This window comes from Mycetomoellerius zeteki, unplaced genomic scaffold (assembly GCF_001594055.1).
Source record: "Mycetomoellerius zeteki isolate Tzet28-1 unplaced genomic scaffold, Tzet1.0 scaffold151, whole genome shotgun sequence".
Lineage (NCBI taxonomy): Eukaryota > Metazoa > Arthropoda > Insecta > Hymenoptera > Formicidae > Mycetomoellerius > Mycetomoellerius zeteki.
In genome coordinates, this window is record NW_017256458.1 from 363,582 (window position 1) to 386,940 (window position 23,359).

A 23,359-nucleotide genomic window follows, 5' to 3' on the forward strand; every position below is an offset into this window, starting at 1 on the left:
CGATAAAATAGAGGACTTAAGATCCCCTTAATATGAAAATCAAGTAAGCATTTTGTTTTCTTTTTGTTCGAGATTCGTTTCTTTTAAAAAGAATGTCTTTCCACAAAAAATTTCCTTTTTTTTGTCTTCTTTATCTTTTCATCTTGTTTATTCCGTATTATTTGTTTCACTTTTTTGCATTAGTTTTATCATCATTCTTTTGTTTCTTTATCTTCTTTATCTTTTTTCTTTTTTGAAATAAATTTTTTATAGATAAACTTGTAATAAAAAATAATGAATATTTGTTTTTTGATCTTATACATTTTTGTTCAGCTTTCGGGGAAGAACGATTGAAATGGATTGTATTAATCTAATTAAAAATTAAAAGCTTATCGTTAAAAAATTTATAAATTCACTTTTCTTATTTATTTCTCATTATTATGAATCTCAATCAAATTTTTGGTAAAACATTTGCGCTAACGTTGCTGCTACATTTTTATGATTTGAGGATATCGACAGTTTTGTCAGACGGGAAGTTTTTATTGACAAAAATATTTTGATCCAAAAGATCAAACTTTAAACGTACGACACCTTACCATAAGCAGAATATTAACGTGTTTATGGTGTATGATAAATATATTTTAAGAGAATATCGATCGATGATGCAACTTTTAAAAGTATATCGGATTGATTTCGATGAATGCGCTTTTAAGTAAGAAAATATACATTTAGCACTCTAAAGTTGTCAAAAAGAGGTCGGAGAAATCACACGAAAGGAATTCTGCCCCAAAAGTTTTTCTCTTTGAAGAATCCCGGTGGCGGAATTTTTCTTTCATGATTCATGTCATATTTTCACTTGTAGCTTCATTTAAGCGACAGAAGTGGATGTTTTAAGACAATCTTTCCATCTCTCTCTCTCTCTCTCTCTCTCTCTCTCTCTCTCTCTCTCTTTCCGCTGAATTCCGCGAAGAAATGAGTAACGGTAAAAAAAGCTGAACCTCCTCGGCGGGTCCTCAATAGGACACGAGAAGATACACCGTTCCCGCGCAGTAGGTGGTCCCACTAGTGGAGAATGAACGCATCGTGCGCAGTGAGGCTTCAGCCCGAGTCCTCTCTCAGGAGCGCGTTTTTGAAAGAGGTAAGGATAAGGGCGGGGCGTAAAAGGTCTGCGAGTGCGGGAAGATGGGGACGGGAACGGTTCTAGGATTCTACGAGAATGGTCGGCTCGCGAACGTTTCCGGTGACTTCGCAATTTTGCGATAAGTGGATGTAAAAAACTACGCAGCAGCAGCAACAGCGGGAAAAGACAAAAGAAGCGAAATTGGTAAGAGATGGGGCGGGGGGGGGAGGGGGAGTAGTCGGAGGACGTCAGGTATACGAAGGTCGTTAGCTCGAAGAAAAATTAGCCGTTTGTCGGAGGCCCTGCCCCGGAGATGGGTCAATCAGATACGAAAACACTTGTCGGGGCTCGGGGCATTGTGGACGGCGAGGTAACAGGCCACTACAAAAGATTGTAGACACAGGTATACCGTCCTAATGATCAACTCAGGAATTCAAACCTTCACCAGGGGGTCCGGGGTGAGAGAGGAGGGAGAGAGTGGCTTCCTAGTGTCATTTCGTATTCGGAACGTGGAAAACGCGTGTGATCCATGGCGTTCGCCCCGTGGGTGTCGGTGGGAGGTCGAGATACTTATACTGCAGGATCGATTTAATAAGGGCTTTCACAATCTCCATATCACAGTACTTTATACCATATCGCATTCCTTATTCTTGTATCAAACATATGATTGAGAAATAATTGTTGCTTGTGCAACAATAGAAATATGACCGTACTATACGGATGTTCAATATGATGTGGCATACATGATGGAACACTATTGACTGATACGATATTTCATAATAGAATTCGAATCCTATTACTTGAAAATCATTGAATATACCTAGAAAAATAAAATTAGGGAGTCTCAGAATCTTGGAAATTTCTGTTCTGGACTGTTCGATCGCAACGGAATGTTTATGATAAAAACTGATGAGTTACGCTTGATGAAAAACCGCACAAACAAATTTTTTTAATTGCGAGATACTTGTGTGCGAAGAACAAAAATTTAAATCCCGATAAGAAAAAGAAAGAAGAGAGAGAAAGAGGGAGGGGGGAGATTTAAAAAAGATATTTAAATCCCTGTCTAAAGTTTAAGAATATCGGCGCGATTTTTGCGGTAGATTAGTTTTAGGCATTGTTGAAACGACATATGGATGGGGGAGAAGGGTTTCCAAAGTGACGACACTCGGACTAGACCCAAGTGGAGAATCGTGTCCGGCACAAGTTCCGATCATTCAGGGGCGTGGTCGTAAACTTTAGTGTATATGTTCCGAAGACCACCTCGACCTGTCGGTTCGTTCGTTCGTTCGCCATCGATACATAGCTCTTTCCTTTTTCCTCTCCTCTTTCTCTCTCTCTCTCTCCTTTCTCACTCCCTTTCTCTCTCAATTATTCATTCACTCTGATTCGCTCTCTCTCTCTCCTTTTTTAGCGCTCTTGGTGTTCCTTTTCCGGTTTCCAGGGCGAGAAACATACCGGACCTACTTGCCGCCCAAATCAAGATAGAGCAGTCGGCCATAAAATGTAAATGGGGTTATTGGCCTGAGTCTTTAAAACCGATAATAGATTTTCACATCGGCACAGCACCGCGTTTTAGCACGCCGTCCCCGCGAGCTTTAATTTTTTTTTATAGCAAATTTTATGGTCGGCTTTATACGCAGCATTAATTATCTTGACGTCTCTCTGCCCAACCGCGACGAGGGGAATACTTCCCGCGGCGTAATTGATTACACGATATCGACATCTTTCTGGGTACGTATTATGGAATTATTCGGAACAGATACCGATCGGAATTCAATTATTCGATTATTCTCTAAATTTCTATTGAGTTTTCAAGGGAAAACGGAATAATTCCGATCGGAATTCATTCCGACATGTTCCATAATAGGTTTCCTGATTGTTTCGCAGAAAATTAATGCTATGTAGAAGATATTCATTTTTCTTTTTAATTCTCTTTTGCAATTGTGTATGAAGTTTGGCTCGCGCAACGATTCTTTGCACCTCACAAATTACTTCTCAGTGCGGTCGGAAGATAGTCATCAGCGACTGTCAGTAGGTTTGTTTGTATGAGCTGCACGTTCGCGACTACGTCTGGCACTCGGCCAGCGTAACTATCAAGCTGTGAATTGAAACAGTCGCAATTATCTGTGTTACGTGGCGCACAATATGCTTACGCGACGCACAACTTTTTCAGCAGATTAAACGACATTCAACCTTATTTTATTTTTCAATTCTCATATTAATCCGAGTATCTATCGTTACGCGAGATAAAATCACAGAGTTACTCTTATTAATAGATATTAGATTAATTCACGTTTTATTAAGGGGGACTTCATCCCTTTACCGACTGTAAAATTAGCTTATTTTTATGAAAGTATATATTCGCTCATGTTATGCAACGCAAATTTATATGAAAACCGGTCAATAATTGAGATAAAGGATATATAAATAGAACATATAAACAAAAAAGAACGTTTGCGACCACAGATCTTTCTTCAGCAATTTAATATAAATTAATAATATAAAAAAGTCGCAAATTTATCTAACATGATATAACTTTAGTTATCTAACTGATTAAAGAGATAGAAATATAAATTGAAATTGATCACAAAAATTTATAAATTAAGTTAAAATTTACATTAAAACAGGGATTTCAATACAGCACATCTTATTAACACAATTAGAGCATAGATTTAAATGAGATAATCGATAAGAGGACGTACTAAAGAGAACAGATATCAAGGTTGATACTATTTATTTATTGTTATTAGAGACAGAATTTAATAAATAACAATAAGACTCATCAAGATGCTCCGTGTCTTTTTGGGAATTAATACTTTTTGTTTACTCTTTAATATGCAACATTTCTGATATCATCTGTTTATTGTAATTAGTTTCAATTACGCAGTATCTTCCCAATTAAAACAATAAATGTATTAATTTTTATTTTTATATCCTTTATCTGACTCGATTATTGACCGGTTTTCATATAAATTTATTTTTATGAATTTTTAAAATGAAATCTGTTATACACGTATAGATCGAAAGACGCGAGTTTTTGCATGAAATTATTTAACATTTAAATAGTAAACAAATTTCTTTTATGAAAAGATGCATTTTAATGCCTTCAAATTAGATCGAATTAGGGATCATCGGAAAAACACACCTCCACGATAGAAGTGATTCAGCCTCTCTAATTTATCTGAAATCAAAATTTCTTTGATTTTTATTAATAATATGAATGTTGCTGTGGCTGGTACTAGAAGGCAATTGCATAACATAAAAAGTATGACATTAAAAAAAATTTGATTTTTTGTAAAAAAAAATCTGTTACTTTTGTTCATAAAAAAATTAAATTTTTGTTGTAAAAACTTAATTTTAATATCAGATATGTAAAAGTGTTAGGATCAAAACAAAACAAAACCAAAAAATCATATTAATTAATTTTTTTGTTATCATTTCTATCAGGGTCGAATTAAAATATGGTTTTGAGAAAAACGCGTTTAAAGTTTGTTTGATTTTTTTTCATATATATCAAAAGTTTCAGTACACTTATTTATTTTGTAATATCAAGGCCATATAATAAACCTTCCACTTTTTCATAAAAATCATTTTCCACTTCTCCACTCGCCGAACTATTCTGTCTTCTTTGTCGTGCAACGATTTACTTTCCTCATGCGCTGTCTATCATTTTCATCAGCACATTTCTTCGCTATTATATTAGTCCAATACGGATTTTCAAGATTTTATTATTTTTAATAGACTTGTAAAATCATCATTAAATGTTCAGGTTGCCAAAAATACTGCGATAGATATAATTTTTACATCAGAAGGTACATGCAAAGTGCCAGAGAACTCTGTTGAAACTTTCGTTATTATTTTGTATATGTCCCCCAAGACATCGCGTTAACAAATTATTATCTGACAAATCTTTATAAATTTTATAAATGACAATTGAATGTCAGAAGTCAGAGGTGGATCGTGATGATAGTTCTGAAGTGTGCCGTTAGCGCTTGGAAGACCTCGTGCGCCTTTATTTAAGCTTATATTAATAATAAAAACACCTATTGTAGATCCGGATTTACGGTACTGAACTTAGTCCGAATCTACAATAGCTTTTAATACAATATACAATAGTTTTTAAGTCTTAAGCCATAAGAAAAGGGCGAATCACAATCGATTATTCCCCTCAGATTCGCCTGTAATTGGTCAGTTTCTTACGGCTTAAGTTTTAAAACACCTATTGTAGATCTGGACTTATAGTTATGGGAAGTTTGTACGAGCCCCCTAAGCCTAAGTCCTATTGGGTCGATAAAACAGACAATTAAATAGGATCCCTTTAAAAGGATGCTGGAGTAGAGATTCTCAAGAGATCATAATAACGCTAATCTGATTCTGTCATATTATTGTGAAAGCGGAGAATGCGAAAGAGAAGAAAAAGAGAGGAAAGCGTTGGTCTGCGCATGTGCATAAGTCTGTACTAGGGATGGCGATACAGTATCTATATTTCGAGTAGCGATATTTTATCCAATATATCGATATTTTGTATCGATATTTTTGCTACCGATATTTAACAGTATCGATATGAGATGCTTCGATATTGAATTTCCGTACACTCAACACCAAATCTAAAATCAAACTCTGACCACAATATCCATTTTTTTTTGCGATGCTCCTGATGGAAATAAATCGCTGAAATCGTTGAAATCTCTATTAATTTGATAGATTTTAGTTATTTCAGCAATTTATTTCGATCACCGCAAAAAAATGGATATTGTTGTGTAGTTTACATCCATTTCTTCAGAGGACAGTAGTGCGCGGCGACATTTTGCGGTTACAGGAAGAAGGCCCTCACGTCCTCTCAGGTTTGTTTCTGATGATACTTAATAAAATATCGCGGGACATTGCTACATCAAAATTATAATATACAGGATGCTTCCAATTTTTAATCAAACCTCGAGCCATTACAAATTGACATGTCTCATGGGAGCTATAAATTTTTATTTTTATTTATACATTTTTTTAAGCTTGTACAGTTATTTATTTGCATTACCGATCTTGATTGAAATCGATAATGCAAATAACTACAAGCTCCAAAAAAGTCTTCGAAACAGACGTCATTTGAATAAAACTTTAAAGACGTCTAAAAAAACATCTCTTGGAAAGCTCTTATAGCGTTTTTAGGATGTTTTTTTAGGCTTATGTGTGTTGTCTGGGTAACGTATTCGTGAGCGTATGCATGGCATATATAGATTTGAAATTCCCACTACTTATCACGTGACTCATTTAGTTCATTCAGATCCGAGTTCTCTGACAAGTGGCGCTGAAACTGTCCAGAATTTTTTCAAGTGTTGGTAGAGTTGGCTGGTCGGGCTGGTTCGACGCGTTTAGACGTGCTTTATCTCAGTCGGTCAGTCTTCACTGTCTTCAGTTAGTTTCGATTGTGGATATTCGGCGATTTGGTGGCTACGATCTGTCACGGCTGTCTGAATATTCGGTGTCACATCGCCCTTTAACGTAAGCTAAATCTATCTCTTTTGATTTCCTGTATAACCTACACAACGCCGTGTTCTCGCAGGGAAAGCCCCACTGCTCCGAATTGATCGCCGTACTCTCGCTGAACTTTCACCGCGGATCTCGTAAGCGAATTTCTGCACGATCCTTCGCTCGCGACCTTGATTGCGTTTATTTGTTTCATACATATATTCTTTTTTGCATACATTTTTTTAACATCCACCGCATGCGTGTGTGCGAGCCGCTGTTCTCTTTTCACATGCACACACATGTTTCAAGAAGAATGCGCGAAATAACATGACATGTGTCGCAATCGAACCTCGAATAGGTGAGGCAAGTACGCGGAACAAAAATATTTTAACTCCTCGCACGTTTATATGCGAAATAATCCGAAATTGAAATAAAAGATGGCATAAAAATGCAGCGATATAAATAGAATATATTGTAATATATAGGGTATGTCATGACACACATTTAAGATGACGTGTGTGTACTTGGTAATTACGTATGTGGATTGACACATCTGTTCTATTTATGATATCGTTTGCCATTGCAAGAAATGTTTATTTGTATCCTTGACTATCTTAGAATTTTTTATGTAACTATAGAAATTTCTGCATAATTTTATAATTTTTAGAAAATTTCTCAGATTTTTTTCTAGAATCGTTTATATACGTGAAATATTCTAAGATTTCTCATTTTACAATTTTCGAGGAAAAATCTTGTAAAATCTGAAGAATATTTAAGGTACCTATTTTTCAGAAATCAAATTTAAAATACGAAAAGTTTTTAAAAATATCATGTGAGAATTTTTTTTCATCAAGGATATGTCGCATGAAACGTACCCGAAAACATATGTTTGCGGAAATTGGAAATAAACAAACGATCCATCGATAGTTTTTCTCAAGCAGATATATATTCTCACAGCAAGCGCTCTTTTATCTTTGCTCTTATCTTATTGTTCTATCTGTTATTTGTGTACTTTGACTATGTATGTGTATATGATCACCGCGTCACACGCCGCACATCTGCATTTACGTTATTTTATAATCGATGACGACCGATTCCGAGAGTTCCGAGGACCATGTCGAAAGTTACTCCATCTTGGAAATTGGTTTACGAATCTCAGCTGACGCGATCGGCCATCCGCATGCACACTTTTGAAATCTGTGGTCGCGTTTTGCGTGATGTTGCGTTTTAGTGACGTTCGTTCTTCAATGGCTTTGTGGATCATGGATTACATTTATACGGACTTTAATAACATCCGTAGTAAGAAACTGGCCAATCACAAACATTCCATTCTTCAAGGAATAACTATGATTGTCCAGTTTCAGTAACTACGGATGTTATATTGTGAGTGCATTCCGAATTAGGGTATGTCCACACAAACTTGTACAGCATAAACGTATGCATAAAGAAAATTATCAAATCATATTTTACGTACATCCTTGTGATAGAAATGTGATTGGATAATTTCTTTATGCATACGTTTATGCGGCTATGTAAATTTGTGTGGATATACCCTAATACTTTGTTCTACAATAGGGTCGTAAGTCGTAAGAAATTAACCACACACACACACACAATCATAGTTGATTATTTATTTCATATTCAACTGTGATTGGTCAATTTTTTACTTACGACTTGCGACTCTATTGTAGAACAAGTTTGAATCTGATTAAGGGTGTCCGTGCAAACGTAGTCATGGTCTGGATTTCTCGGAGCAGCAGTAGTGTATGCGATACTGCATGACACTATTTGTTCGTATGTGTGTATTTAGACTCGAATCCTGTTGGTTAAAATCAGTCCTTGACATAAGTAAAAATAACGCCAAAGCTAGCTGTTCTTTCGAATTTTCTTATCGAAGGTCTTCTATGCACTTGATGCGTGTCATTATCATCGTTAATCAAGAGCCTTCAACAAATAAAAGATAATGCGTGAACTTTCAGTGACAGGAATATAAATTATGACTCAAATTAAATAAACTCGAGTTAAGTGTAAAAAATCGGTTTCAAGGGAATAAATATGCATTTTTTGTTTTTACTTCATGTTAGAAAAAAATTCTCTGACATTCTTTTGTGATTCCTCATCGTTGGTGTACCTTTCTGTTCGGTTTTAGTTCTAGAAAAATGCGGTACCTGCTACTGCTATTTTTAGTAGTTTTGATAATACAAACTTCGGTCGCGCCGCCTGTTGAAAAGAAGAACGAGGATCACAAGGACAAGGAGAATGAGGTCGATGACTCGGACGATTCGGTAGGTATATTTTTGGGATAGTTCTATTTATTTGGTTTATGTATAAATAATGTCCTAAAACATTCATCTTTATAGGAAAATCCGGAATATCAAATGGAATATCACCGGTACCTGAAGGAAGTGATCCAGGCTTTGGAAAGGGACCCGGAATTCCGCGCGAAATTAGAAAACGCTAAGGAAGAAGATATACGTGTACATCTCATATTAAGAATAATTGAGATTAATTAATTTATACTTATAATTCTATCTAATTTATTTACATTATATACACTCTTTGACAAAAAATTACTAATATTGGAATTGTTTTTCGATAATGCGGCTTCAACTCGATCTTTCTCGTAGATCTTGTTGAGAGGAATCAAAATAGTTCTGTGGTATTTTGCCGATTTTTATCTGTGTTTATTGTTAAAGAATATAATTATGCCGTGAGTTATTTCTCGTCGTGTCCAATAGTAATTTTTTTTTCAACAAAAAATTTCACGATTATTATATCTGTGATACGCCAATCCGAGTATAGATCTTAGATCAAAATCTATGAGTATCGAATATTAAATATTTTTTGTTTACATAGACGCGCTTAAATGCAATTTGTAATTTTAATTAAATGTTTTTGTACGTAGACGGGCAAGATTGCACATGAGCTGCAGTTCGTAGACCATAAGGTCAGAACGAAGCTGGACGAACTAAAACGACAAGAATTGGAGAGGCTGCGACATCTCGCCACCAAAGAGTATAATCATAGAAATGATTTGGATATAGATCATTTAAAGATAGCGGAACATTTAGATCACTCTAACGCGCATACGTTCGAAATAGATGATCTGAAGAAATTGATCGCCAAGGTACAATGTCTCTTGATATCTGGATTTGTCGAAAATATCTGATATGAAAGGCTCTTATATGAACTGCCTTGTTTAATAACGTATATATTATTGTTTTAAAATATTGCAGACCACGAAAGACTTGGCTGAAGCCGATAAACGAAGACGACAGCAATTTAAAGAATACGAGATGCAGAAGAAATTCGAGGAAGAACAAAAGATGAAGGGTAATACCGGTAACAGTACATGATGTTTTTTAAGAGAGCTTTTATATCAAACAAATATGGTGAAGATAACAATTTAAACAATTTTTTTCGTTCTCGGTATAAAGTTCACCTCGCAAACACGTATTAATGCGTATACTTTAATCATAGAAAAGGATTTTTGAATCTGTAAAACAGGAAAAAGAATTATTATACAAAACTCATACAATGGTTATACCAAGAAAACGATAAAAATTTTTGAAATTGACATCTTTACCATTTCTTAGTCTAATATAGCGTTTTGAGCTGTCGCGATAACATTTGCTTGATACAAAAGCTCTGCAATCTGTACTTATGAAATTGGAGGCTACAGACTAGTAAATTACACGAAGAAACGGCATCAAGAGTTCTTAGAATTAAACTAATTAAAATGGTATTGTTCTACAAAAATTTGTGCGTGCGTGTGTGTGTGACATTGATGTAATAATATGTAAAGATGTGTCGATGTATCGCGTTTTATCGGTAAAACAACTCAGACTTCATTTTAAGATTCCCTTAAATTTGTTCATTAGGAATTTGTACGTAAACGTCATGTATTAATGTGTTTCGTTGTTGGAAGGTATGAAGGAAGAAGAGAGAAAGAAATACGAGGAAGAATTAGAAGCGATGAAGAAGAAGCACAAGGATCACAAACCTGTAAGTTAAGAAATGGATTTGAAACAGCTCTTTTTTCTTTTTCTAAAACTTGTGTAAGATTATATATGCAATTAATAATTTGTGATTCGCAGTTCGCTATTCGTATGAGATTCGTGAATAATGTGAATGGATAAATCGAGTTAGCTATTTGTTACTTATCAATTGTATTAATTTATCAGCAAAGTGATTCTTTAACTAAAAAATCGAATAGATCAATTATTTGCACACACTAATGGATTTTTTATTGCGGTAATTAATCGCATCGATTTTTCAATAGAATTTTAATGAATAGAATAATCACGTTCCGGCGTTTTTATGAAAGCTATAAAAGAATATAACTTATTGTGGAATGTCTCAAGAATAAAAGTCACAATAATAGAATACACACCATAATAGAATATCACAATAATAATAAATTATCAAATTATCACATGAAGTATAAACGAATCATAAATTGCGAATGATGAATTATGAATTGCAGGAAGTCCACTATTGGTAAACAATGAATTTCCAAGAATCTTAAATAGTGGAGCCACAATTGTGGAACCACAACAACAAATTGCATATGACTTGATGCAAGCTTAATGAGTAATATACACTTGCAGTTGCATCATCCCGGTAGTAAGCAACAACTGGAAGAAGTATGGGAAAAGCAAGATCATATGGAAGATCAAGAATTTGATCCCAAGACATTCTTTCACCTTCATGGTAAGAAAAATGTTTTTACAGGATTGGCAACGTTACTTCATAAAAATAATTCGTTACTGTTCTTTTTCTTAAAAAGTAACTCGTTATCGTTACTCGTTATTGATTTGCAAAAGTAACTCGTTACCGTTACCATCACTTAAAATGTAACGAGTCGTTACTTTTTCGTTACTTTTTTTTCTTAACACTAATAGAATGTTATAGCGTTTTTCATTGGTAGAACTTGTGCGCATTCAATGCACATTAAAGCCGTTGTACACAACTCTAATCTAAATATAAAAATGAGATATCTCAATTGATAAAACGCCTAAAATATATTTTATCAAATAGCATAATAAAATGTATTGAGGATTTCGCGCTTTAACTCGTTTCTATATTTTTATTAACCATACGTCTTTACGTCGATTATACAGCGGTTTTAAAGCTTCAGTGCACTGAATGCGCACTAATTCTGCCAATGAAAAACGCTATTATATGCAGATTTTTGCGGTAAATACAAAAAAAAGATGTCAGAATTCTATTTTTTAGTAGAAGAATAAAACTCGAAATATGCTCTAGTTACGATTAAAACTTTTACGTAAATAGAAATAAAGTAACTAGTGAAATATCGTTACCATTATCCTAAAAATGTAACTGCGTTACCATGAACGTTACTCAGAAGAAAATGTAATGTCGTTACTCAACTCAAAAACCCAAAAAAGTAAATTTTAACGATAACGACGTTACAAGTAACGCGTTACTTACCAACCTTGCATTTTTACTACATAATTAATTATTATCTTAAAATGGTTATTCTATACACATACATGACAAATTGATTTAGATTTGGATGGAAATGGTTACTGGGATCAGGATGAGGTGAAGGCTTTGTTCTTGAAGGAATTGGATAAACTTTATACAGAAGGCGCACCTGAAGATGACATCTACGAGAGGCGAGAAGAAATGGAAAGGATGAGAGAACACGTGTTTAATGAAGCCGATTTTGATCGCGATGGTGTCATAAGGTATATACTTTAAAATTATTAAAATTCACAATCAAAATTGTTTATGTTAATAGTGTTAATTAATTATCAGAATTACATGAAACAAAGAAATGTACTATTTTGTGTTTTTTCTCATTACAGTTACCAAGAATTTTTAGTACAAACGATGAAACCGGATTTCCAGCAGGATGAAGGATGGCAGGGATTAGATGAGCAACAAATTTATTCTCAGCAAGAGTATGAAGCTTTCCAAAAGCACAGACAGGAAGAAATTCAGAAAATGGTTGCCAAAGGAATGGTAAGCGATTAATTTATCAAATTTAATCTTGAATGCACTTAAAAATTTGAATAGAAAAATCGTATTTATTTAAATCCAGTTGTGTATCTCAATGATTGCTATAGGATTAAATCCCCGCATATGTCGAGTTAATATTATATTTTTGTATATTATATTAGACTTTGAATGTTATATATATATTTATATAAATGATTTTATTTCTCGCTTTCGTATACACATTTTCATTAGCATGTTCGAGATAAGATTAGAAAATGCTCCACTTTATTGCTTCTTCAACCAAAACCATTTTTGTAGGCGTAATTACATATATATGCGTGACTGTAATTACTAGCACGAAGCGTGTTTTATATGAGTCGCCGTTCGACGGATCTGCAGACGTTATCACTATCGCTTTGACTAATAGACATGCTATCCGTAGTAATTAGAGTAATTAACTTAGCTTGTGCACTTTCTGTTGTTGTTGTTAGTTACCACCACCCCCTGACACTGTACATCTACCCGTCCAACATGAACAGGTGAGTAATTGCTAAACTGTGAAGCATTTTAGCAATTTTAAATTATTTTACTTTTAAATTATTTTCTTAGCTAACCTGCAATTATTTCCTTTTAACGCGTTGTTTTTTTATTATTCTGCAGTTCCCATCACAATATCAGCAACAGTACAATTACCAACAATATTCGCAACAAGCGCATCCTTCGCAACAAGCGCATCCTTCGCAACAACAGTATTCAGGACAGATACCACCGCAACAACCAATAGTCGGCCATGTGCCACAATATCAGGGCCAATTGCCGCAGCAACCCTATCAACCTCAAGTCCCACCACCTCAACAACATTATCCTGGCCAAATTCCGCAGCAGCAACAGTATCAGGGACAACAGCCACAGTATCAAATGCCAGTTCCGCAACAGCAGCAGTTCCAGGCTCAACAGCCTCAGCAAGCGCAGCAGCAATTCCAAAGTCAGCCTCAGCAGGTTCAACAACAATCCCAGGGCCAGCCTCAACAGATTCAACAGACTCAGGGTCAGCCTCAACAGAATCAACTTCAGCAGGCTCAACAAATTCAGCCTCAGCAGGCTCAACAGCAACAAGCGCAGAATCAAGTGCCACAGAATACTCAGAATAATGTTCCGAGTAGTCGAGGTGCTGCACAAACCAGCCACAATCTTCCACAGCAACAAGATTCGAAATCCGTTAAGCAACAAATCAACCAGAATAGTATACCGAACATGTAGACAGTGTAGGTAACGCGATATAAATTGATATAAGTTGATAAAAATGTTTTAATCTTATTTCTTTCTAAATCGTGGACCGGTAAAAATATCGGACAGTTCTACAGTTCTCGATTTAAAAAGATTAACTGAGACTCTCTGGAAAATTCTAGTTCCACAGAAGTGCAACCAATATATTACATAGACATTTGCAGGGTTGGGAAAGTTACTTTACTTTATAAAAGTAACTCATTATTGTTATCGTTTTTTTTTTCTGAAAAGTAACTCGTTATCGTTACTGTTATTCAAAAAGTAACAAGTTGTTACTTTTTCGAATTTTTGTTACTTTTTCAAATTTTGATGACCTCTTTTTTTTTAAGTGGCATCCAATTGATTTGATCACTAATTGATCAATTCAATACGAGGTCTATAGTTGTTATAATGGTTGTGGTTAATTGCAACATGGTCAAACACAACACTTCCTTCTTTTGAAACTCGCTTATGCATGCTCCATACACGCGTATTGTACGTATACAAAATAACGATAAAGATAACAATTATATTCGTTACTGTTACTAAAAAAAAAGTAACGTGTTACTTTCCAACTTTGGCTATATGTTTACATAAAAAATACAATTTTACTTTTGTATTATTTTAAAGCTTCTGTTGTACATTCAGCCGTATTCAATTATGACATTGGAAGCAAAAAATTGTGTAAATTTTTTTCGCAATATATAAATTTTTATTTTACTGAATAATCAGTTAATCAAGATTTATAGCTTTTTTTAATCTATGAATTGAAAAAAAGAACGTATTCAAACTAACAAAACAAAACTAGACGCTTACCAAGCAAATGTTGCATACTACCCTTTGTGTCATGAATTTTTGTACTCTCTCTCTCTTAAAAAAGAGATCGATTTTTTTAAACTGATACTCGAAGGTTTTTGGGTCGCTGATTACGAATCAGAAATCAAAATTTTAAAATTCAAAATGGTTGATCCAATATAACGGATCAATAATTCAAATAATTCTTAGTAAAATAGTTAATATTTCATTATTTTTAGTAAAATATTTAGTATTTTGATTGAACAATCGATAAATTAAAGAACTTGCCTTATTTCTTCGTTTTTTATCCATCATATCAATTTTCGTCATTTTGGAAATTCAAAATTAGAATTCAGTGATCCAAAAAATCTTTAAAACACCATTATAAGAGATATTTGAACTATTTATTTAAATTTACAGTAGAAAATATCGATTTTTCCATATTTTTTAAAGATTTATCAGTTTTAAATGAGTGTTTTGAAATTGCCGTTTTGATATTGATAATAATAGAAAATGCATTTTTTTTTAAACAAATTTTTTAATATGTGTATTAACACTCATTTATAAAATAATCTATAATAAATTAAATTGCTAGCCAGCATTTAAAAATAAAATGTCAAGCTAACCACTGTGACAAATCATTTAAACAGTTTTACCATTCAATACATTTGCTTTGTGAGCAGACTAGCTACTTTGTCGACATAAACATGCTCTTTGTTTTGTTTTATTAATTTATGTTGGAAATGAATGATGTGATGCGAACAAACTACTGTGAATGTGTGAATAATTTTATTTTGGCTAATAAATTTATTTATATACAGGGAAGAAAATGATTTTTTCGTTTCATAATTCAATGTAGTTATAGTTAAGAAATAGGTTTTAATTATTTGTGCAATATATTGTTTGCTAAATATATCTTTTTTAAGTTACAAAATTCATTCAAACATATTCCTAAAATCGGTTACCATTATATTTATCATAGTTTTCAGGAATTTAATTTCTTGATTTGATACTCTAATTATTTATATTGTATAAAATGTCTCATTGCTGAATAAATGTTTTTCAAAAATGTATTACCTGTTAGTCTCTATGTATGTTATCTTGTGATTGTATACACATTACACACACAGTGTACAGGATATACAATTTGTATCTGATATACTGTATATAAGACTCGATCAAATCTCAATCGATGTTTAATCGATTTTTTGCAAGCGAGAATGAAATTTCTTAATATAATCTATGTCTTACCGAAATGAGAATGTTGTCCGAATTGCGAATTAGGCTGGAATTTATTAAAATTCGAGATTTGAAGAAAAAGGTAAAAGGAAAGACTCAAGGCAAGTTCAAAAGGAAGCACATATTTTGTTTCTCATATTTATTTGTTATTGCATACTGTTTATGTTAGTATATTACTTAGGTATACGTGCCAAGTAGCAACTTAAATGTATGATTGCGTGATTCATCTGTTTGTTCCACCCGTCAAGCGCGCGGATAGGTAGGTAGGTAAGTAGATAGGTAGGTTGGTTGGTTGGTTGGTTGGGTGGTTGGTTGGTTTTGGTTGATTGGTAGGTAGATAGATAGGTAGGTAGATGGGTAGATAGGTAAGTAGGTAGGTAGGTAGGTAGGTAGGTGTAGGTAGGTAGGTAGGTGTAGGTAGGTAGGTAGGTAGGTAGGTAGGTGTAGGTAGGTAGGTAGGTAGGTAGGTAGGTAGGTAGGTAATGTAAGTTGCTTACTTCACTATATATAGGGTGTATTTATAAGTATAGCATACCTCGGTAGAACGTCATCTTACGAGCTAATCGGTAATAAATAAAAGTTGGGCTCGGGACCGGTCTTGGGGGAGGAACTAGGGCGGGTGGAAGGGCAGAGGGAGGGGGAGAACGCGTTTAATAATGGGCGAACGATTTTGCGTTTCTGCGTCCGTGACTGAAACAAATCGTGCGCGACGCAGTACGTTCTCACACGCTTTTTTTTCGAAGTAAACCGGGAACGAACGTCGTTTCACGAGTCACGGCTACATCTCGTGCGCGTTAAATCACGCGTTGTTTTATCTCGATATAATCTATCGGTACGGGCGACTTATCCAAAACTGAATTGGGCTACCTACTGAAAAGAAATACTTGCGTGTGTGTTCGCTTTTCCTTTTTTTCCTTAAAGGCAAAAAATAAAATACGATAGTAACTCTACAAAATATTGCCGTTCGCCATTGTCATCGCACACAATCAGTGCGACGAGCACGCTTATAATCGATATAATAACGATTCCGCCGGTCACTGTCTCGATTAAACCATCGAAGACTATGCTTTCAATATTCCACATATGACGGATACGTGAAAGAATAAATTCCTAAATTATTAACATATAATTGTCTCCTATAGATACGTTCCTTCCGACAAGCTTTTAAATTATATTCGTAAATATGATCTCTACTAGAAATTTGTCGTTTTAAATAAATTTCTTAACTATGATTATAAATACAGTGCTTATTAGATTTGTCGTTCTCCTCTTTAAAATTATAATTGTAAATACTTGCTTAAATATCTTAAATTCTTAAATAGCTCTAACAAGGCTTCTCGTATCCGTCGTACAAATAAGAAGATAGTCCTCCATTGTGAGTGAATTAAGAAAAGAATTATCGAAACGTGCGATCGTAGTTTCGACTGCAGGAAAATGTATGGTCTTGCCTGAGAAATTATTCCAAAGATTTCTAGTTGCGGCAAGAGAGAGAAATAATTTTAAAACTTATTAAATTATTCGGTTAATCTCAAATACATTTTGCACGCGGATGCGTTTCGCACGTTTTACTTTCGCGGCCGAATCGAGACAATGCCGAGAAGGTTTGCGAGCTCACCGACAACTCGGCGCGGCGAGGCTACAAAAAACGCTTTCGGGAAGGATCTCAGGTTTTCCATCGAAAGACGCCTGTGTCCGACGCGGTTCGCTCCGCACCTCCGATGCGGAAGAGGATCGAAATAAAATCCGGATTTCTTAGGCTACATAAATGGGAGTCTCAACGAGAACTCCTCAAGAAATAAATTATGTTACACGTTACAATGATAACGAATCTTTGCCGTACATGCTGCTTCTCCTCTATTTACAGTAAAGACAAACAATCTCGTATGTCTCTTCGTTTTCTCGGCTTCTTGGAGGTGTCTTCTGTATTCTGTGTATGTTTTGTGTGTGTGTGTGTGTGTGTGTGTGTGTGTGTGTTCGCAGTGTAATCGCATTTCCGCGTGTACGTGTGTATACATACGTGTTACTCGGGCTCGTGTGCGATTAAATAACCGGGCTCTGAAAGGTGTGCGATTCTATTGCTCGACTAATAGTTCTCGCGAAAATGAAAAGATGCCACATCTAAGTTGTCCCTTAAATGTTAACTATAGTAGAGAAACGGAAACGCGGCGTGTATCGTCCTCGCGTGGCCTCGACGACGCGGAAGAACCCGGTTCGGCGCGATCGCGCATTTCCTGAATCTCCTTTCACGGGAACGGGAACCAGCGCGATCGCGCCATAGCCTGAACCTCCTTCCAGTCTTAGGGAAAACGCCGTCGTTGGCCGCGCGTCCTGTAAACTAGTCGTAAATCGTGTGTACGGAAACTACTTATGCTCTGTTTATAGTTGGCTGTCGCTGTTCGCTGTGCAATTCGCTTTTCTCGCAGATTTTTTTTTCTTTCACCATTCAACACCGCGGCAATAACAACGATTAAAGGAAAGATTTCACACGTGCGTGGAACGAAAGCTCTCGTCGATCGGTTTCTGCATGCGTGTGGTCTGAAACTTTTGGATTGCGTCTCACATATCGATGATCGCACCACTTTCTCGTGAAATATATTTACAATTTTACAGATTTTCAGATTTTCCTAAAAAAGAATCGATTTTCTAATTGTTTTATTAAATTTAGCTAAGCTAGCCCGATTTTTTAACACGTGCTACGATTGTAAAACAGTTTAACGTGTTAGTTTCGAAATTATCTCATGTCCATTTCTACTGATGTAAATAATTAACTTTGATCTCAGGTTTAATTTAACTATCTTTTTATCTTTTTCTAATTCTAATTAGAAAAAAATAAAAAGTAAATCGAGATTAATCTATATTCTAATGTTGATAGAAATAGTCCATTTCCATTGCTCGCTTCAGTTTTCTTCTTTTATGTCCATTTTTACCAATGTATTTACTTTATTCTCAACTTATTTTCCATCTTTTTCTAGTTCTAATAATCAGAAAAAGATAAAAAATAAATTAAACCGAAATTAAAATCAATCAACATTGATAGAAATGGATATAAAAGAAGAAAGGGAAAAACGACGAAATATCAGTCGGGGCGTTTATCGATAAACGAGACACGCATCCATGAGCTGAAAATGAATTAGCTTTCTCACTAAGGTAGCGCCAGAGTCACGCATGTCCGTTTTGTATGTCGACCCGATAAAAAAAAACCTCCTACAAGCTACTTCATCTTCTCGATTCTAAAGTCTCCAAGCCTTTTAGTTCGCCTAGCGCAAAATTCTGCCCGTGAACTTTTGTTTCGTCCTCAACGACGTTCGGAAAAAAAGAACCGCGGCTTCTCTATCTTTATCTCTCTCTCTCTCTCTCTCTCGCTCGCGCGCTCTCTCGCTCTTTCTCTCTTTTTCGCAATAAACGCACTCAGCCTCAGTATAATCCTACAGCGTCAATATATCAATTTTTTATATATATATTTATATATATATAATATACTTTTTTCTCATATATATATTCACTTTGTGTTCTATATCAATAATAGCGTATTAGATACTTTTTGTTCACTTATGTCTTAGGTATGTAATATAGGTATATTCTTTTTTTTTCACCATCTGTTCACAGATACATATATGTATATATCAAAATGTGGAAACGAAAGGGTCCTCTCGAAATAGCCGTTCTCCGTTCGGTCGGTCAGCTGTTCCGCTTTCATTTTTTTTTACTTTCCCTCCTACCTAAAATGCGTCGACTTTATTTGCTTTGCCGGGAAACTAAAAAGGAAAACATTTCGAGAATATGCCATTCAGGGTATTACCTGTGTGGATTGATCCAAAACACAAATTTTGTCGGGTAGTTTGTTGCTTCGGACATTCACTCTGACACGCACACAGAGTTCGTACATACGTTGCGTATTCGACATAGGAGGGTTCGCCAGTTAACTGAACATCTCGCATATTGCGTAACTACGTTTTTCTTTTGGAAACAATTAGATTGAAAATCTCGAAAGGGGGGATTTTTCCTCTTCACAAATAGTTCAGAAATCGGAAGATTGAAAAATTTTACGTTGAAAAATATAACTATAACTGTAAATTTATATCGATCACCGAATTCGAGTCAATCTAGGGTTAGACTCGATTTGAGAATACGCCAAATTAAATACTGAAAAAATGACACGTTTTGCACATTTACAACGCTGATTTTAAAATTAGGGACTAAAAAATCTCTCGAGGTTTGAAGCAAATAAAAACAGAAAATAGTATGCGGATTACAGGAACATGGAAAGATTCTTAGATAGCAAGCTGATGTGAAAATGACATAAAAATTAGGGATGTGCCGGATATCTGAGAAGTATCCGGTATCCGATAATATATAATATACATCCGGCTGAAATTTTATATTGAAAGTTCGCGTCACTGATACAAAATCCTATTCTTTTCACCTGAACTTTATGCTCAGTTCATCTTTCCTCTTTTTCTTTTCATATTGGGGAAATAAAGAAAATTATTATCGCTATTTTTCTCTTATTTTCCTTTTTCCTAACTAAAATGGAGAAATTATACGGATATCCGGAAAATATCCGGTATCCGATATAATTATCCTACCGGATATCGGTGTTATATTCTTTCTGGATATCCGATATCCGGTAATTTTACGATTTGGTACATCCCTAATCAAAAAATAAATAACGTTAGCTTGCTAGGTTTCCTTTACGAAACCGTCAATTTTTGAGTCACATTGTCCGCTTTAATCAGAAATAAAATTGATCTATATCACTGAGTATCATGGAGAAATTGAAATATCAATTCGAAGAAAGCGGAGCGTCAAACTTACGCAACGTATCTACAAACATGATCACACGAGTAATGCATTCAGCAGAATTTCGAATGACTTTTTTCGTCGCTTAGTCAAGTGGTCACGGTCTACGGGACACTTAAATTTTTTTTTGGAAGGCACTTACTACTTTTTTTCTTTTTATACAGTATTTAATTTTAAACTCTTCCGCATTCGCTCTCTTTCCTCCCCACGCTCTCGCGACCTCGCGTATATTCTTCCTTTCTCTCGTTTTTCTTTCTCTCCTTCCTCTTGCACCTAGAATTTTTTTTCGCGATTCGGCTTGCGCTTCTTCACTAAATTTCGACTGCCCGCGCAACCCTTCTTTTTTCTCTCTTTCACTCTTCGTTTTTAACCCATCGCACATCTCGCGCGAATTTACGTTTGAACACATTAATGCCTAAATGGTAAATAGAATTCGCGCTTTCCGAATTTCACGCCGAAATGAAAAACGTGGTCGATTGAAGTCTCGCAACGCGTATACTAATAATAAATCGACGCGCCGTCCGCGTGTCGCCTTGCGACACCGTCGCGTTTTCGCACAAAAGTCGTTTGTATCAAGAATAACGTATTATTTTTTTTCCCTTTATTTTTGACTTGCCTGATGTTTTGTCGCTCCCTCATATATGTGCTACGATCGCGCGATCCTTTCTTCTCTCTCTTTTCCTTACTTCCTTCCCCGATAATATTCTGGCTGCATGAGCGTGGTGCGAGAATCAATTTTTTTTTCTTTCTGCGATTTTTTTACCCTCTCTTCCGTAAAGTTTTCCAGACAAACGGGATAACACGGATGGCTCGTTTCACCAAAAGCCTCGTACGAGCAAAAGCGAAAAGCGATGATCTTTCCCTTTCACCGAAGGCCACTTCGAATTTTTTTTTGTTTACTTTTTACACTTACAAGGAGTCTTTCTCTCTCTCTCTCTCTCTCACTCTCACTGATATTCTCTCGCATTCTTCCTCTTTCTTTCTCCCGACCAGCGTGCCGATGTTAGAATTCTCAGAAAATTTCAATAGATATATTTAGAATTAAATTATTTGAAAAATTACAGTCCGTTTATATAGCTGATGGAAGATATAAATAATCAAATGAGGATCTTCATATTAACACCATCGAAAGGTGATAACCTCGCGGTAATCAAATCCGAATTGGATGGATCGAATTTAGTACAGACGATCAATTACAAAGTCCAATAAATTTTAATCGTGTACAATTTCGCTCTATTTGCTTGATTATAATAAAAATTACCTGCTTGTTAGTGACAGTGGTCAAATGAAGAATCTTCATATTAGCACTATCAAAATGCGATACTTCGCGGTAATCAAGTCTAAAATTCCGCGGATTCTGAATTTAGCAAAGACGATTATAATTACAATTTCTACTGATGCATAATTTCGCTTTCGATTTTGCACGATAGATATTAAAATACCTTCGTCATTTTAACTGGTCGGCACGGCTCGTTCATCGATTGTCGAGGACTTGGAGATCCCTTTGCGAAATCACGCGCGACGTGTGTAAAATTTTGAAAAATAGCACGATCTTTCGAAAAAAGAACACGTATACGAGCTTTTCTTTCAAATCCATTCGCTCCTTCATTCGTACACTCCGTTCACACTCGCGTTCACGCACGCACGCACGCACGCACGCAGACTCGTATATTCAGACTTTCGCAATCTCGCATTGATGCACAGACACTCGTGGTCGCCGAACTCACCGAAATTTCGACACGGTCTGTCGTGTCGAGCCACAGTTTCTCGTCTCTAATCCCTAAACCTTATAATTTTTATACTTGGCATACCCCAAATATGGCAGGAAGGCAATCATTATACTTAATAACTTTATAGCGATCATCTCGGCCTAGAGTGTGCTCGCTTTATAAGCCATTGAATTTGTTTTCTCCGTTTCTAAATACTTTGTCGTACCTTTTTTCCACCTCTTTCGCTTTCTCTCTTTCTCTCTCTATCTCTCTTTTTCGCTCTTTAATTTTTTCCTTTTTTGCTCGTTTGCTTGCTTGGTAGACAATCATAGTAAATTTTGTACATCTCCCTTACTTATCGAGCTTACATCGGTGACGTCGCTTACTGCCTGGCGTCAAAAGGATAGTATTCTTGCACAAAGCGTCGCGGATAAAATTGAGATTTTCTGTTTCGAAGAGATTCATAGATAAAGGGCAAGACTCATCTTTAAGATATTTGATACGTTAAAAAAATGTTTCTATCAGTAGATTTACATAAGTAATTGAAGACCAGATCTGTTTTTTCCTTAAAAGCAAGATTTACGTTCTTAGAATAATTTATACAGAAATAGAAAACGAGAGTTCGCGATCTTTGTAATTTAATTTACTTTCGCGATCTCTGTAATTTATTTTACTTTCACGTTATATATATATATATGTATATACTAATAAGAAAAACCTTACTTTATAGTCTTAAAATAATTTCAAGCAACTCTCTTTTGCGACACCTAAAAATTAGGAGTGTATCACAAACTGATCCATGACACGTTGTGTAAGGACTCGATAATACAACGTGCAACTTTGTTCGAGGCGGCTTATTTTTCTCGTCTCGATACCCGTCTCGAATAATCAATCATTCGGCAGTAGGCGACCCCTTACGAGTTATTATACATTTGGCATTAAAAGTACAGTTATCGTATAATGCGTAGGTATAAATTTCGAGTGTGTATCTTGTTATGTACGGCGCGCGCTCGTGTGTCCA

The 23,359-nt window shown here is 35.3% G+C and overlaps 1 protein-coding gene across 3 annotated transcripts; it reads left to right on the forward strand.

The window, feature by feature from the left end:
• Window positions 1-6,440: 6,440 nt before the first annotated feature.
• NUCB1 (Nucleobindin 1) lies at window positions 6,441-14,003 on the forward strand. Of its 3 annotated transcripts, XM_018444648.1 has the most exons (12): window positions 6,441-6,595; window positions 6,657-6,717; window positions 8,712-8,847; window positions 8,923-9,039; window positions 9,468-9,689; window positions 9,799-9,904; window positions 10,491-10,567; window positions 11,173-11,275; window positions 12,096-12,276; window positions 12,397-12,553; window positions 13,021-13,068; window positions 13,190-14,003. In XM_018444648.1, the coding sequence occupies exons 3-12, from the start codon at window positions 8,722-8,724 to the stop codon at window positions 13,787-13,789; spliced, it is 1,737 nt and encodes a 578-aa protein (XP_018300150.1). In that variant the 5' UTR covers window positions 6,441-6,595; window positions 6,657-6,717; window positions 8,712-8,721; the 3' UTR covers window positions 13,790-14,003. The 3 variants fall into 3 exon arrangements, with proteins under 3 accessions (XP_018300150.1, XP_018300149.1, XP_018300151.1); XM_018444647.1 differs by lacking the exon at window positions 6,657-6,717; XM_018444649.1 differs by lacking the exon at window positions 6,657-6,717 and having other exon boundaries at window positions 9,799-9,895.
• Window positions 14,004-23,359: the final 9,356 nt, after the last annotated feature.

What these genes read in the sequence shown, in the direction of transcription:
- NUCB1 (XM_018444648.1), top strand. Translation starts at nt 8,722, where the DNA reads ATGCGGTACCTGCTACTGCTATTTTTAGTAGTTTTGATAATACAAACT. An exon ending in AAAGATGAAGGGTAATACCG is followed by an intron (nt 9,905 to 10,490) that starts GTAACAGTACAT and finishes CGTTGTTGGAAG; the next exon opens with GTATGAAGGAAGAAGAGAGA. An exon ending in TACCCGTCCAACATGAACAG is followed by an intron (nt 13,069 to 13,189) that starts GTGAGTAATTGC and finishes ATTATTCTGCAG; the next exon opens with TTCCCATCACAATATCAGCA.